The sequence below is a fragment of the Bos indicus genome, chromosome 18 (genome assembly GCF_029378745.1).
Source record: "Bos indicus isolate NIAB-ARS_2022 breed Sahiwal x Tharparkar chromosome 18, NIAB-ARS_B.indTharparkar_mat_pri_1.0, whole genome shotgun sequence".
NCBI lineage: Eukaryota > Metazoa > Chordata > Mammalia > Artiodactyla > Bovidae > Bos > Bos indicus.
In genome coordinates, this window is record NC_091777.1 from 52,776,878 (window position 1) to 52,794,021 (window position 17,144).

The 17,144-nt window shown below is 40.6% G+C and overlaps 1 protein-coding gene across 5 annotated transcripts in view; it reads right to left on the reverse strand.

Moving 5' to 3' along the window:
• Positions 1 to 3,299: 3,299 nt before the first annotated feature.
• Positions 3,300 to 17,144, reverse strand: part of LOC109572262 (zinc finger protein 112-like) — a 34,765-nt gene continuing 20,920 nt past the window's right edge. For 3 of the 5 annotated variants that reach the window (XM_070771194.1, XM_070771195.1, XM_019978881.2), the window contains 2 exons: positions 15,177 to 15,263; positions 3,300 to 10,636 (listed from right to left, as the gene is read on the reverse strand). In XM_070771194.1, the coding sequence (XP_070627295.1) occupies positions 8,142 to 10,636; positions 15,177 to 15,263 (2,582 nt within the window). In that variant the 3' untranslated portion in view covers positions 3,300 to 8,141. The remainder of the gene's footprint in view (positions 10,637 to 15,176; positions 15,264 to 17,144) is intronic. The other 2 variants (XM_019978882.2, XM_070771196.1) reach the window with 1 other exon arrangement.

A 17,144-nucleotide genomic window follows, 5' to 3' on the forward strand; every position in this document is an offset into this window, starting at 1 on the left:
GTCAATTTCTGCAACATCTCCTGCTGGGATATTGAGCAGGACCATGGGCTTCCCTTGTGGCTCAGCTGGTAAAGAATCCACCTGCAATGTGGGAGACCTGGGTTCGATTCCTGGGTTGGGAAGATCCCCTGGAGACGGGAAAGGCTACCCACTCCAGTATTCTGGCCTGGAGAATTCTATGGACTGTGTGGTCCATGGGGTTGCAAAGAGTTGGACACAACTGAGTGACTTTCATGTTCACGTTCATGTTGCACTTAAAGATCAATTTAGGATAAATGGCTTACCAATATTGACTCTTCCATTCTATGGAACAAGCTCTTTATTTGTTTGATTAGTCTTTTAATTCTTTCATCAGTAATTTTACTGTGCAGTATAGAGATCACACACCCCCATCCCAACCACCAAATTATATATTGGGCACTACTGTAATTGGTACTATGCTGTGTGTTTAATTGATCAGTGCTACCCGACTCTCTGTGGCCCATGGACTGTAGTCCACCAGGCTCCTCAGGATTTCCCAGGCAAGAATACTGGAGCAGGTTGCCATTTCCTACTCTAGGGGGTCTTCCTTACCTAGAGATCAAACTGCATCTCTTGGCATCCCCTGCATTCGCAGGCAGATTCTTTACCACTAGTGCCACCTAGGAAGCCCTTAACTGTAATGCTTTTTTGGGTGTGCCAGTCTCTTAGTTGTAGTATGAGTGATCTTTCATTGCAGCACATGGGCTTCTCTCTAGTTGCGGCCTGTGGGCTTCAGAGCCCATGGGTTCAGTAGTTGTGGCAGGCAGGCTTAGTTGCCATGCAGCACGTGAGATCTTAGTACCCCCACTAGGGATCGACTCTGTGTTTTCTATCTTGGAAGGCAGATTCTTAACCAACGATGATCAGGGAAGTCCCTGCTTTTTTCAGTTTCCAATAGTTCAAGTATAGTGGTTTTATGGGTTGTTGTTTTTTTTTTTTGGTCCATGACCCAAGGCAGGCAGGATGTGGGATCTTAGTTCTCCGCCCAAGTTTTGAACCCAAGCCCCCTGCAGTGGATGCAAGGAGTCTTAACTACTGGACCACCAGGGAAGTCCTGATTTTGTATATTTGTATATTGACCTGTGACTTTGCTAAACGCACTACTTCTACTAGTTTTTCTGTTGATTCTTTAGACTTTTCTACATAATCTTGCCTTCCGTAATTAGAGAGTTTTGTTTCTCCCTTTTCTATCTGTATATCTTTTCTTTTTCTCACTTTGGTGCACTGGCTTTTAGCTCCTATATGATGTTGACATGGGTGGTGAGAATAGAAATCTTTCACTTCTTTCCAAACTTTGGGTGAAAGCTTCAATCTGTTCAGTTCAGTCACTCAGTCATGTCCAACTCTTTGTGACCCCATGGACTGCAGCACACTAGGCTTCCCTGTCCATTACCAACTCCCAGAGCTTGCTCAGAACTCATGTCCATTGAGTCCATGATGCCATCCAACCATCTCATCCTCTGTCATCACCATCTTCTCCTGCCTTCAATCTTTCCCAGCATCAGGGTCTTTTCTAAGGAGTCAGTTCTTCACATCAGGTGGCCAAAGTATTGGCGCTTCAGCATCAGTCCTTCCAATGAATATTCAGGAATAATTTTCTTTAGGACTGACTGGTTTGATCTTGCAGTCCAAGGGACTCTCAAGAGTCTTCTCCAACACCACAGTTCAGAAGCATCAATTCTTTGGTACTCTTTATGACCATAAAGCTTTCTTTATGGTCCAGTTCTCACATCCATACATGCTGCTGCTGCTGCTAATTTGCTTCAGTCATGTCCAACTCTGTGCAACCCCATAGACGGCAGCCCATCTGGCTCCGCCGTCCCTGGGATTCTCCAGGCAAGAACACTGGAGTGGGTTGCCGTTTCCTTCTCCAATGCATGAAAGTGAAAAGTGAAAGTGAAGTCGCTGAGTTGTGTCCGATTCTTTGCGACCCCATGGACTGCAGCCTACCAGGCTCCTCCGTCAGGCTCCTCCATCCATGAGATTTTCCAGGCAAGAGTACTGGAGTGGGTTACCATTGCTTTCTCCACACCCATACAAGACTACTGGGAAAATCATAGCTTTAACTAGATGGACCTTTGTTGGCAAAGTAATGTCTCTGCTTTTTAATATTTTGTCTAGGTTGGCCATAGCTTTTATTCCAAGGAAATGTCTTTTAATTTCATGGATGCAGTCACCATCTGCAGTGATTTTGGAGCTCAAGAAAATAAGGTCTGTCACTGTTTCCATTGTTTTCCCATCTATTTGCCATGAAGTGATGGGACCAGATCCCATGACCTTAGTTTTTTTAATGTTGAGTTTTAAGCCAGTTTCTTTTTTTAAAGCCACTTTATCATTCACCATTAAAATAATGCAATCGAGGGACTTCCCTGACTGTTCAGTGGCTAAGACTTCTCATGCCCAATGCAGGAGGCCCAAGTTCAATCCCCGGTCAAGGAACTAGATCCCATATGCATGCCACAACTAAGAGTGCACACATAGCAACGAAGATCCTGTGCACCATAGCTAAGACCCAGTTCAGCCAAATACATCAATATCTTTAAAATGATGCAGTCCAATGTTGTAAATCAACTATACTATGAAAAAAGACAACAAATTTGGTATACTTCTCTGGAAGATTTTTTTTCTTTTATCAGACTTGGAATATTTGATTCACAGCATTTTGTTTCAGAATGTTAAAGATGTTACTCCACTGTCTTTGGGCTTGCATGGTTTTTGATGAGAAGTCTCCTCTTTTCCTCATCTCTGTTCTTTGTATGCATTGTGGCTTTTTTCTGTTAATATTTCCTCTGCATTGTTCATTTTCAATATGAACACTGGCAATAATGCACCTACTTTTAGAGGTTTGTTTTGTTTGCTTTTAAATTCTTCTTGTGTAGAGTTCTAGGATTGGGCAAAGTCTTTTATTGTTTAAGAAAAAATTCCCACCATCTCTTAAAATATTTTCCTTCTCATTCTCTCTCTCTTCTCCCCCTGGGTTTCCAATTACACATAAATTAAACCACAAAAAAATTTTCCCACAGTTCTTGGATACTTTATTCTGTTTTCTTCACATTTTGTTTGTTTGGATTATTTTCATTGGCCTTTATTCAAGTTCCCTGACATTTTTCTCAACTGTTTTTAGCCACTTACATGTTCTTCAAAATAATCCTTTGTTGTAACACTTCTTTACTCGCATTTCCCATTTGATTATTTATTAATTTCCACTGAAATTCCCCCATCTGTTCATGTACATTGTCTGCCCCTTTCATGAAAACATTTAACACATCAACCAGAAATATATAAAATTCTTTATTTGGTATTTCTAAAATATGGTCATCTCTAAGTGAGGTTCTGATGGGTCTGCTGTCTCTTAGCAGAGGGTTGCATGTTCTTTTTTTAAAATCTTGTAATTCTTGATTTGAATGCCAGGTACCATGTATCAAACAGTAGAGACTTAAGTAAATAGTATTTTTGCTGGAACTGGGCACACCTGTTTTGCTGGGATGTTGAATCAGTCTCATTGAGAATTAAGTTGAAATTGGATTCTGTTTTTACAATAGTTATCTTCCATACACTGCTTCAAATTTTTCTAACATTCCCTTGTTTTAGGGTGGGTGCTGGAGGATTTTCCTCAATGTTCCTGTCCACCTTCAGCTTCTGGCTATGCCTGTGCCCTGTGACACAGAAGGATTCTCCATCCACGTTCTTCTCCTTTTCCCTACATAGCCTGCTACTGGCCTGTCACTAGGAGAAAGCTAGACTGTTTATGGGGACCAGGGATGTTCTTTATTGAGTTGGTTTAGTCTTACTCTTGAGTGGGGATTGGAGTGATCAGAGACTTTGTGCATTTTGGGGAGCTAGGACTACATAACACTAATAATGAGACAAACTCTCTTCTCTAGGCTATGAACAAAAAAAGCAGGTGATACTGCCTCTTTGTGAGGAAAATGAAGTCCAGAGAAAAGAGAATTAAAGAAGAGCAACATAATGCCCTTTTGAGTGACCCAGACCCGAGTCTTACCTTACCAGTATCTTTTCACATAAATGAACTGAGAAAAAATGTTGGTTTAAGCAATTCTGTAGGTTAATGAAACTCTGTAGGTTACAGTTTGTTAACCTACAACTAAAAGTATCCTGAGTGAAAAAACCCCCATGAGCTCTCATGATCTTCCCTTGGAAATGAGAGTACTAAAACACATTAAAAGCCCTGAATTTCTGATGATACTGTGAAACTTGAACTAGCACCTTGGAAGCCAGATTAAGCCTGTGCCTTGGTCACCCCACTCACCTAACAGATTGATATATGACAGAAAAACTATGGAGCACCAATTTATACTATGTCTGAGTTGTACCAGGTTGTTTAAGGCTGCATGGGCTTTGAGACCTAAAGAAAATTTTATAGGAAGTTAAAGCTGCTGACACCTAATCTATCTGTATCCTCTAGAGACCTCTGAACATTATCTTCAGGAACTTTATTCTTTAATTTTGGCTGTAATGCCATCTAAAGAAATAGAACAATCACATTATGAGTTCTTAACTATAAGGGACAATGTCTCAGTACTTTATTGCTTTGGTAAGACATTAATTGTGAATTTTAAAAGGTACGAAAAAGACTAAGCTAAAATTCTGCTTGCCACAGAAAACCACTGTATACATGATAGTGAATAATCTTTCACAGATTATCTATTAAGCATGTATTTGAACATATATGTACATAGACCAAAGGTAACTGGATATTATGAAGGTACAATCTGCATTTTTTACTAAACAATATGCATGAGCTTTCTCTGTCATTTTACATTGATTCTATGTTTCCCATAGCACCATATTATAGGAACATTGAGAAATTTATCTTATTAATTTGCAGTTTTAATAATTACCCTTATGTACACAGCCTGTTTAAAACCACTTTATCATAAACTATTATTCTATGATTTCCAGACACTGACTGGTTCAGAATTGGGAAAGGAGGATGATAGACTATATACTGTCACCCTGCTTATTTAACTTATATGCAGAGTACATAATGAGAAATGTCAGGCTGGATGAATCACAAGCTGGAACAAAGATTGCCAGGAGAAGTATCGGCAACCTCAGATATGTAGATGATACCACTCTAATGACAGAAAGTGAAGAGGAACTAAAGAGTCTCTTGATGAGGATGAAAGAGGAGAGTAAAAGAGCTGACTTGAAATTCAACATTAAAAAAACTAAGATCCTGGTATCTGGTCACATCACTTTATGGTAAATAGGTGGGGAAGCAATGGAAACAGTGAGAGACTTTATTTTGGGGGGCTCCAAAATCACTGCAGATGGTGACTGCAGCTATGAAATTAAAAGACACTTGCTCCTCGGAAGGAAAGCTATGACAAACCTAGACAGCATATTAAAAACCAGAGACATCATTTTGCTGACAAAGGTCCATCTAGTCAAAGTTATGGTTTTCCCAACAGTCATGTACAGATGTGAGAGCTGGACCATAAAGAAGGCTACGTGTGTGTGCACATGCTCAGTCATGTCAGACTCTTTGCAGCCCCACAGGCTATAGCCCACCTGGCTCCTCTGATCATGGAATTTCCCAGGCAAGAATGCTGGAGTGTGTTGCCAAACAAGGCTCTGCACTGAAGAATTGATGCTTTTGAATTGCAGTGCTGGAGAAGACCCTTGAGAGTACTTTGGACTGCAGGGAAATCAAACCAGTCAATCCTAAAAGAAATCAACCCTGAATATTCATTGGAAGGACTATTGCTGAAGGTCCAATAATGTGAAGAGTCAACTCACTGGAAAAGATCCTAATGCTGGGAAAAACTGAAGGCAAAGGGAGAAGGGGACAGCAGAGGATGAGATAGATAGCATCACCAACTCAATGGACATGAATTTGAACAAACTCTGGAAGATAGCGGAGGAAAGAGGAGCCTGGCGTGCTGCAGTCTATGGGGTCGCAGAGAGTTGGACATGACTTAGCGACTGAACAACAAAAATGTACACTTTACATCTTGATACATATTGTACGACTCTGACAAATTTGTATTTTTCACTTCCTCCAATAAAATGCATTGTTCTTGAAGATACAGATTAGCAAGCAAAAGGAAATCTTATCCTAATAATCAATACATTTGAAAAAATGCCTAGAAAAATTCAATATTTCTCCTTTCCTTACTAAAAATAAAATTATCATATGATCCACCAATCCCATTCCTGGTCATACATCTGGACCAAACTATAATTCAAAGAGATACATGCACTCCTATGTTCAGAGCAGCAGTATTCACAACAACCAAGAAATGGAAAGCAACCTAAATGCCCATTGACAGATGAATAGATAAAGAAGATGCAGCACATATATATAGTGGAATATTACTCAGCCATAGAAAAGAATGAAATCATGCCATTTGCAACAACATGGATGCAACCAGAGATTCTTACACTAAATGAAATGTCAGAAAGAGAAAGACGAATACCATATGGTATCACTTACACGTGGAATCTAAAATATGACACAAATGCACACATCTACGAAACAAAAAGAGAATCACGGACACAGAGAACAGACCGGTGGTTGCCCAGGGGTTGGGGGAGGGATGGAGTAGGAGGCTGGCTTAGCAGACATAAGCTTTTATATATACAATGGATAAGCAGAAAGGTCCTACTGGATAGCACAGAGAGCTATATTCAATATCCTATGATAAACCACAATGGAAAAGAATATTTTAAAAGAAATTTTTAATTGATTTGCTTTGCTGTACAGTAGCAATTAACACAATACTGTAAATCAACTATAGTTCAACTTTTTTCCTTTCTTTGCATGAGTGGGAAAAGTATGGTGATATAAAATTTGACAAAATTAAAGTCCTCCAAACTTGTCACAGATCCTGCTAAAGAGGTCTGAATTGGACAAAGGCTATATAGAAACCAGTCAGATCAAAAGGATTTTAATGGAAATATGGAAGCTAGAAAAACAAATATTGTAATTTGAACATTTATTAAGAAAGTTACTGTTACTGTTAGTAACCATTTCTGACACTTTCCAAATATTATAGTAAAACTGTCTTAACACACAGGGCAGGAGTAAAAATTCAGTTATGTAAAATGCAGCATTTCATTTTTGCCAAGTTAACCAGAAACACTGTTTTATCAGTTTGTATTGTCCTTTTAAAGTGCACATAGGTATACACACACACACAGAGCTAAACTTAACCCGATAGTACACTGTAGAGAAAGAGACCAAATGCTAAGAAATTCAGCCCATCCCTGCTGATGAGGGACAAATGGGGAGGACCAATCCTGGGGGGGTTAAACCAAATTCATGTCATTTAAGACTGCGATACTGCCTATGTTCTACATTTCAAATAATGTTTATGCTTACTTATTTGCTTACATTAAGACTTGCAGGATCCCTCCTCCAAATATATTTTAAATTATTTTTTGGGGAAAATCAGCATTTCAAACATGACAACTTTACATACTTTTAGTCATTTACCAAAAATACTGAGCACCTACATTGAGTTGGAGACGTAGCAATGCATGAAACCCCTTCTCTTAATAAGCTTACGTTCCAGTGGACGTAAATTTAGGTATGCGCATCATTGTATAAATTCGGAGAAGGCAATGGCACCCCACTCTAGTACTCTTGCCTGGAAAATCCCATGGGCAGAGGGGCCTGGTGGGCTGCAGTCCATGGGGTCGCTAGAGTCGGACACGACTGAGTGACTTCACTTTCACTTTTCACTTTCATGCATTGGAGAAGGAAATGGCAACCCACTCCAGTGTTCTTGCCTGGAGAATCCCAGGGACGGGAAGCCTGGTGGGCTGCCGTCTATGGGGTCGCACAGAGTCGGACACGACTGAAGCGACGTAGCAGCAGCAGCAGGTGGCTAGCCATACTCATGTCTTTTCTAAGCTCTAGTACAAGAGCTGATGAAAGTCACTTGCAGTGACTGATATTCAAGTTCTCATGAAATCCCATATGGAACGCTTCTCATTAGGTAAGTCTCTGCTGTATGGACTATTGTAAATGTTGATGTTGAGCAGAAACATTACATTTTCATGAAAGAAATTCTTTTTCTACTATGAGAACTCAAGTGAGTGGAAAATTTCAGCTCTTGTTTGAAGACTTCAGAACAAAATGGAACACCACATTACAGAACTTCGCTTCTGTACGGATTCTCTGATGAAGGATAACCCTTACTATACTCTTCACTTGTATAGAATTTATCACCACTGTGGACTCTTTGATGAATTAGAAGACCTGAACTCCAACGGAAACCCTTACCGCACGCGTCACATTTGTAGGGTTTCTCTCCTGTGTGGACTCTCTGATGAGCCTGGAGGTTTGATCTCTGACTGAAGCCCTTTCCACACACTTCACATTTGTATGGTTTTTCCCCAGTGTGGACTCTGTGATGGGCTTGAAGACTTGAAAACCCACTGAAGCCCTTGCCGCACTGTTCACATTTATAGGGCCTCCCTTCTGTGTGGACCCTCTGATGGGCTTGGAGGCGGGAACTCTCACTGAAACCCTTCGTGCACACTGCACATTTGTAGGGTTTCCCTCCGGTGTGGACCCTCTGATGTGCTTCAAGGCGTGAGCTCTGACTAAAGCCCTTCCCACACATCTCACATTTATACGGCTTCACTCTGGTGTGGACTCTCTGGTGGCCTTGAAGATATGCTCTCTGACTGAAACCCTTCCCACAAACCTCACAGATGTATGGTCTCTCTCCAGTGTGGACACTCTGATGGCTCTGAAGGTAAGACCTCTGACTGAAGCTCTTACCACACTCATCACACTGGTAGGGTTTCTCTCCTGTGTGGACTCTCTGATGGGCCAAAAGAGTTGAGGCCTTGCTGAAGCCCTTCTCACATTCTCCACATTTATAGGGTTTCTCTCCTGTGTGAACCCTCTGATGAATTTGAAGATTAAAGCTCCAACTGAAGCCCTTCCCACACTCCTCACACTTGAATGGTTTTTCTCCCGTGTGAACCCTTTGGTGGCCTTGAAGGTGTGAACTCCGACTGAAGCCCTTCCCACACTCCTCGCACTTGTATGGTTTCTCGCCAGTGTGGACTCTCTGATGCCCTTGAAGGTATGAATTACGACTGAAGCCCTTCCCACATGCCTCACATTTGTATGGTTTTTCTCCTGTGTGGACTCTCTGATGGGCTTGAAGGTATGAACTCCGACTGAAACCCTTATCACACTCCTCACACTTATAAGGCTTCTCTCCTGTGTGGACTCTCTGATGAACATTAAGAACAGATCTATGACTGAAGCCTTTACCACATGCACTGCATTTGTACGGCTTCTCGCCAGTGTGGACTCTCTGATGATCTTTAAGTTTTGAATTCCAGTTGAAGCCATTCCCACACACCTTGTAAGGTTTCTCTCCGATGTGAATTTTCTGATGGGCTTGAAGATACGAACTTTGGCTGAAGCTGTTACCACATGTGTAACGTTTATAGGGTTGTTCCCTAGTGTGGACTATCTGAAGGTTTTGAAAATGTGAGGCCAGACTGAAGCCATTAGCACATGCCTCAGAATTATAGGGAACCTCTTCCATGTGAACTCTGTGCTGAATGTTCAGATCTGAGTTACAAATGAAACCTTTCTCACACTCCATGTCTGTGTATCGTTTCTCTTCAGTGTGGATTTTCTGATGGGCTTGAAGACAAGAATTCTCATTAAAGGCATTCCCATTCTCCTCAGATTCATGGGATTCCTCCTCGATGTAGACCCTAACAATACTACTAAGGTCTAAGCTATGACTGAAGCCTTTCTCATACACGCTGTATCTATCAGACGTCTCTCCTCTGGGTATAAGTTGATATGTGTTATGAGAGGAGCACTGATTGATGCTCTCACTGTATTCACATTTAAATGGCTTCTCTTTTGCGTGTCCTTTCTGATGCGATTGCAGATGTGAATTCTCAAAAATACAATGATCTCCTCTACAAACACTCTGATGAATATGAAGAACTGACCTGTAACTACAGTCCTTTTCACATGCACTGTATGTACAGGGCTTTCCTTCTAAATCTAATTGCTGATGAACTTCAGAGCTGGAGTCATCGCTGAAGGCTTTTCTGAACTCATTACCAGGATAGGGCTTTTGCCCTGTTTGAATATGATTAAGCAATGAAACCTTCATGACATCTTCTCCACAGTCATGGCAGCTGGAGTTTTTTCCTGTTCTGTGTACACCCAGATTATCACCATGATGTGAGATCCAACTGATGCTGTCAGATTTACAGAAATCATTTTCCTTGGAAACTTGCTGACATCGACATTGATAATTACGTGACTCTGTAAGGTACATTTTCCTCCAAGAATGGTGGGCTCGCCAAGAGGGAAATTCTTGATTTTTTATGTCATTGGAACCGTCTCCTATGTGAGTCAAGACACAGTTCTCATCTTCAGAAATCTGAATTGGTATTCCTGCCCAAACCTGGCAGGGGGAATCACCTTGTTTTTGCAACTGAGAAATATTCTCTTGGAAGTTTCTCATGGAATCTTGACACCCAGTTAACCTGCCTGCACCTCGTTGCCAGGACTGCCAGGTGGAAAGGTCTTTGGGGGAAAAGCAGCTTAATCCCACTTCTTGAATACTTTCCATATTATGTGGACTCTTGGTTCCTATAAGAATAAAGAGATTTTAGACATGTGCGCAATGAATGCTTTTATTCAGAGATTTCAAGATTCTGCACTTAGATCATGACATGAAACTTCAATAAACTGGAGGAAAGTTTGTTACTACCTCTGACAATACTTAGAATATCGTTTACCTTTGGCTACACCAGGAATAGAAGTAGGATTCACAGAATTCGGGCTATGCATATGCCTCAAAATCAGGGCTATGCAATGCAACCTGGACATCAAAGATGGTGGCTCTGTTCAAAAGGCCTAGTTAAACCATGCACACATTGTCATGGGCTGCCTGGAGATTCCAAGGAAAAAACAGAAGCGGGTAGTCTCAAACTGGAAAGAATATAGTTTCAGGTGGACAAATGTATTTTGCCACACACAAAATCGTGTGTTAAATACTATGTAGATGAAGGTAAACAGAGACCTTTCATCGATTCTTGATGTCTTGTATGGCCTATCTCTAATGAGTTCATTTTCATGAGAATAATGCGTTCTCCTATGTCACTGTAAGCCATAACCAGTTTAAACTCCTTTTAAAAGATATTTTGCAATTAGCAAGGGCCATGGGGCAGGTGAAATGTGAAACACTGTGGCAGAATTGCAAAGGCAAGATGGGAATTTGCTCTATGACTCAAGAAACTCAAACCAGGGCTCTGTAGCAACCTAGAGGGGTGGGATGAGAAGGGAGATGGGAGGGAGGGTCAAGAGGGAAGGGACATAGGTATACCTATGGCTGATTATGTTTATATTTGGCAGAAACCAACACAATACTGTAAAGCAAGTATCCTTCAATTAAAAATAAATAAATTTAATTCAAAAGAGAATTGCACAGGCAAGTTTCATGGTCCTTTGAGGCAACTTAACAAGTAAAACTCAATGAACAATGACTGTCATTTTGCTGATAAAGTACTTTGATGTTTAAGGAATCTGAGGCACTGGTAGAGTTGAAGATGGGCATGTTTGGGTGGAAATGGCTTGTCTGTTAGTTACGAAAGCTCAGGTTATCAGCAGGCAGCGTATCATTCACATCCTAGTGAGAAGTATATTTATTCCCGGAGAACAAGTGGCCCAACAGGGCTGAAGCAATAACACGCACTCTCCTAATACTTGGCAAAATATTAATCCTCTTTCAGTATCCAAGGTGAGGGGGAAAAGGCAGTAAAAGGGAATTTTTTTCTCATAATGTGAATATTATCTTCAAATGCAATAATTCTTCCTTAGCTACTGGTGTTCTCCTGTCTCTAAACACGGGAGTGTATTACACACAAGGAAGAGCACTTTGCTGTGTGCACTGTCTCACCCTTACTGCCTCTAACACTCCTAGTGAACAGCAGCTGCTCAGTAAGCATTTAATGAATAGATCACAGCTTGAGTCATTCTCAGTCACAGAACTGACAGGGCATGCATGTGTAAGTTACTTTTTATGGGAAAGAAGCTGGTGATGGCAATTTTACTGCACAGCTGAAAGGCTGTATGAGAGGCAGGGTTACACTCAGTTACCACTTGCCAGTGAGAAAAGCAAAGGTCACAAGAATCTTGTGGACTGTGTCTTTTTAATTCTGAAAATAACCTTTGAAATGGTGTAGTTTTTCTCACACAAAATCTTAACTCTTGGCCCCACCCTATCGCCAACTTTTAAAACAAGGAAAAAAATAAAGGGCGACACTGACGACTGCGTGGCAGCAGGCTCTGGGGCAATGTGTTGGCTGCAGGGCCTACGGCACATCCACGAGTACGCATCTCAGTACTTAAAAACAAGAATGCTTAGCGATGTCTTTGGTTTCTCAAAAGCAAGGCTTTCAGTTATTATACTAACATTCTGTCACCTAAAGGTGAAATGGAGTTCCCTGGTGGTCCAGTGGCTGCGACTCCACACTCCCAATGCTGGGGGACCCGGGTATCCCTGGTGAGGGAACTAGATCCCCCATGCTGCAACTAAGACACAGTATGCTGCATGCAACGTGCAGCATATGGCTAAATGCTGCATGTTATAGCCACATATTGGATTATGTAGCAATGATTTTTTTAAAAAAAGAGTTATAATCTCAGATTGGGAGGGATTTCCCCAAGGTACCATGAAGGAGAAAAATTAGTACTTTATTACCGTGAAGGAAAAAAATTAGTACTTTAAAAATAAGAATATATATTTTCAAAATTTTGCATGAATATAAGGTATAAACATGTTAATATATGGAAATACTAAATAAAAAGGTACTTCAAAATATGACATTACATTCCTACTGATACCATCAGGCAGGGGGACTAGCACACTACAGCCCTAGCTCTGTTTTTGTATAGCCTAGGAACAAGAATAGATTTTACATTTTTTAAACTGGTGTAAGAAAAAGCATTTGGTCTCTTTGACAGAGATCAAATATGGTCAGCAAAACCTAAAATATTTACCATCTGGACCTTCAGAGAAAAAGTTTGCTGACACTTTGTCTAAAGAATATATTGCCTGTATGACCTTGAACCTGAACTGAGATGACAACAGAAAAATCATAGAAGTGAAGTAATTTGTTTTGAAATTTTCAGTTGACTCTCATTCCTACCCAGGAGCATTTCCAGCTCCACAGCTGTGACCACGGCTTTTGACATCAGAATCTGAGGACTCAAGAAACATTACTAAAATGTTTGGACTCACATAAATGTCCAGCTTAGAAGTTCTACTTTAAAAAGAAAACTACAGCCCAGTACCGCCCAGTGAACACGATGCAAAAATCAACAAAACATTCTGAATTCAACAGCACATTAAAAGATCGTACAAGACAATCACATGGGACTTATTCTAGGAATGCAAGGATGGTTCAACGTCTTCAGATCACTACATGTGACACCCAGTATTAGCAAAATGAAGGATAAAAATCATATGATCAAAAGCAACAAAAGCAAAAATAAACAAGTGGGACTACATCAAACCAAGAAGCTTCTGCACAGCAAAGGAAACCAACAACAAAATGAAAAGGCGAACTTACTGAATGGGAGAAAGTATTTGTAAATCATATATTTGATAAGGGGTTAATATCCAAACTACATAGAGAACTCATACAATTCAATAGCAAAAAACAAACTATTCAATTTAAAAAAAGTGGGCAGAAGACCTGAATAGACATTTTCCCAAAGAAGACACACAGCTGGCCAACAGGTTCATAAAAAGATGCTCAACAACATTAATCACCAGGGAAATGCAAACCAAAATTACAATGAGCTATCAACTCCCATCTGTTGGAATGGCTATTATCAAAAAGATGTGTGTGTGCGCTCACTCGCTTCAGTTGTGTCTGACTCTTTGCGACCCTATGGACTGTGGCTCACCAGGCTCTAAGGCAAGAGATGACAAACGCTGGCAAGGATGTAGAGAAAAGGGAAGGCTTGTACACTGTTGGTGGGAATATAAGTTGGTGCAGCCACTATGGAAGTCGTTATAGAGGTTCCTCAAAAAATTAAAAATAGAATTATATGATTCAGCAATTCTACTTCTAGGTATTTATCTGAAGAAAAAGAAAACACTAACTTGAAAAGATACAGCCCATAGGGTTGCAAAGAATCAGACATGACTAAACAACAACACATGTACACTGTACAACATGTACACCACAGAATTATGTACAACAGTCGAGATAAAGGAACAGTCTCAGTGTCCACTGATGGATAAACGGATAAAGAAAATGCAACCACAGATAAATATGAAATCTTGCCATTTGCAACAATGCAGGTAGACCTTGGAGGTATTTAAAGACAAATACTGCTCGATCTCTATTATACGTGGAATCTAAAACACTCCCCAACACACACACACACACCAAGCAAGCTCACAGATACCAGAAAACGGATGGGTGGTTGCAAGAGGCAGCAGTTTGGGGACAGGAAAAACAGGTGAACTGATTTTTTTAATTTAAACAAACTGAATAAGAAAAGAAAACTGCAGCTAGGTCAAGAGACTGTTACATATTAGAGGATGGGACAGTAATAAGAACAGAAAAAGATAAAGAACTGGGCATTTAACTGAGGAAGTTAATGCAAGAGTGTCTCACCTGAAATTGCTGCATGGGAGGGCAGATTATCCTTTAGCACTGATCATTGCTGATATTTCTTTTAGCTGCCTGGCTATTCTTATCCTTTAAGAAATAATGAGTACCTATCCATGAATACTAAAGGACACCTACACAGAATTAGGACAGGCATTCATCTGACGACAAACACCACTCTGGAGTATCTCTCTATCACATGGTTTACTCTATACCTGTTGGCTGCCTCAGGGAGGACTGAAGACAGGGAAGACCATGCATGTATTAACTGACTCACTCATTCAAGGCACACAGCAAAGCAAGCCAAGTAACCCGAAGCAGAAGCATCACTGAGACAGGTCTGATGGGTAGCAAGTGGGCCAGTGCAGCTGGGACAGAAGGAATGAGCTAGGATCAGAGAAGCTAGAGCAGTGAGGGTACAGACACCTCAGGGCCTGACCCCTTCTGACTCGTGTTCTGGGAGGGGCTCTCTGGCTGCTGGGTGACTGCCGGATGGTTCTCACCTGAACACCCACCTCTCTGGGACTCCATCATCAAACGCTCTTCTCTCTCCAGCTGGAATATAAGCTCTGGTTTGAAGGGCTGATTTCCTGTAAAAAAGGAGAGAAGAGCAAAAGTTTTCAATTTTGACCAAGTTTAACTTGTGGTTTTTTGTTTTTTTCCCCTCCTGAATCATATTTTTGTTTGTTGGGGTTTTTTTTTCTTCTTCTGATTCACGTTTTTGGCATCATATCTAAGAAATCTTTGCCTAACCCAAGGTCATGAAAATTTTCTCCTGTGTTTCCATCTACAAGTTTCACACTTCTACATTTTACATCAGGCCCTTCATCCACTTCAAGTTAATCTTTCATTTTGTAGGTGGGAGGCATGCAAATATATGCATACAGAAGTCCAAGTGTTTCAGCACTATCTGTTGAAAAAATACTTTCTCCAGTGAATTTCCTTGGCCCCTGCAGAAGAATTGCTTATTCTGTTCACTGCAGTAAACAAATCCACTAAGGAGTGTTGAGGACTGCAATTTTCCTCCCACTAGACCTAAAACTAAAGGTATATAGAGTTATAAACTGTATTCCTTAGCTACTTCCATGAATCCTTTCCTTTCTCTGTTTACTGTGGTTAAGGTATCCCTTTCAAACACAACTCATTTTTCTTTTCGATGATCATCCCTTCACATTCTTATTTGATTTACTTTTTAGAATGTGTTGAACTAAATATTTTCTTTAAAGACTTTTTTGACGTGGATCATTTTTTAAAAGTCTTTATTGAATTTGTTACAGTATTGCTTCTGTTTTATGTTTTGTTTTTTTTTTTGGCTGCAAGGCATGTGGGATCTTAGTTCCCCAACCAGGGATTGAACCTGCATCTTCTGCATTGGAAGGTGGAGTCTTAACCACTGGAGCACCAGGGAAGTCCCCTAACATATTTACAAAAGTCCAAACTAGACCAAAAGGTGTTATTCAGACAAGTGTGACCCTCTCAAACATCCCTTCCACGCCATCACAGCTCACCATTGACAAGAAACTAAATTCATGATTTCCTGATTAATCCTTGTGTTGCTTACATACATTTACTTATTTTTCCCTTTTTTCCCTTACACAAACTAGTAAGTATACTATTAATGCTCTTTTGTACTTGGTTATCTTCAGGGAAAATTCCTACAAGTGAGTTGCTGAGAAAGGGTAAATCCATAGTTCTGTTAGACGCTGTCAAATTCTTCTCCATAGGGGTGGTATCGTGTTGCATTCCCACCATCAAAACATGAAAGTGCTTTATTCCCTACAACTTTGCCACCCCCCCCCCCAATAGTGTTAAGTTTCTGAATTCTGGGGGACTTCCCTAGCGGTCCAGTGGTTAAGACTCGGTGCTTTCACTGCTGGGGCCTGGGTTCAATCCCTGGTTGGGGAATGAAGATCCAACAACCTTCATGAGACAGCCCAAAAAAAAAAAAAAAGTTTTTGAATTTTTGCTAACCTCATGAATGAAAAATGGCGTTTCAGTATAATTTGAATTAGTACCTCTCTTACTATGAATGAAACTGAATAAATATTCATACATATACGTATTTTTATATATCCATGTATGTTTATGTATATGAATATAGGTGTACACATGCAGACACACCCCTAATCCTAGCTCTAAGCCCTAAGACCAGGAAACAAAGATACCACAGTGGCAAGGACCGTTCCTAGCATCCAAGGCCTATTCTGTAGCCTTTCCACATAACAGTGTAGCCTTGGGTATAACAGCTTTTAGTGAGTCCTCAGAGTCCTCTAGCAAATTACTTGAGGCTCTGGGCACCCCCCAGCTTGCCACTGGTGTCAAGAGTGTAGTCCTGGGGATTCCTGAACTTGGCCTGCACACAGAAGCATTTAGGGATATTAGGGCCATGGCCTGTGTAAATTACCCTCAAATGGTTCAGATGTAAATTATGCATATGAGAAAAGAGCATTCACATAAACGATAAAGTGAAT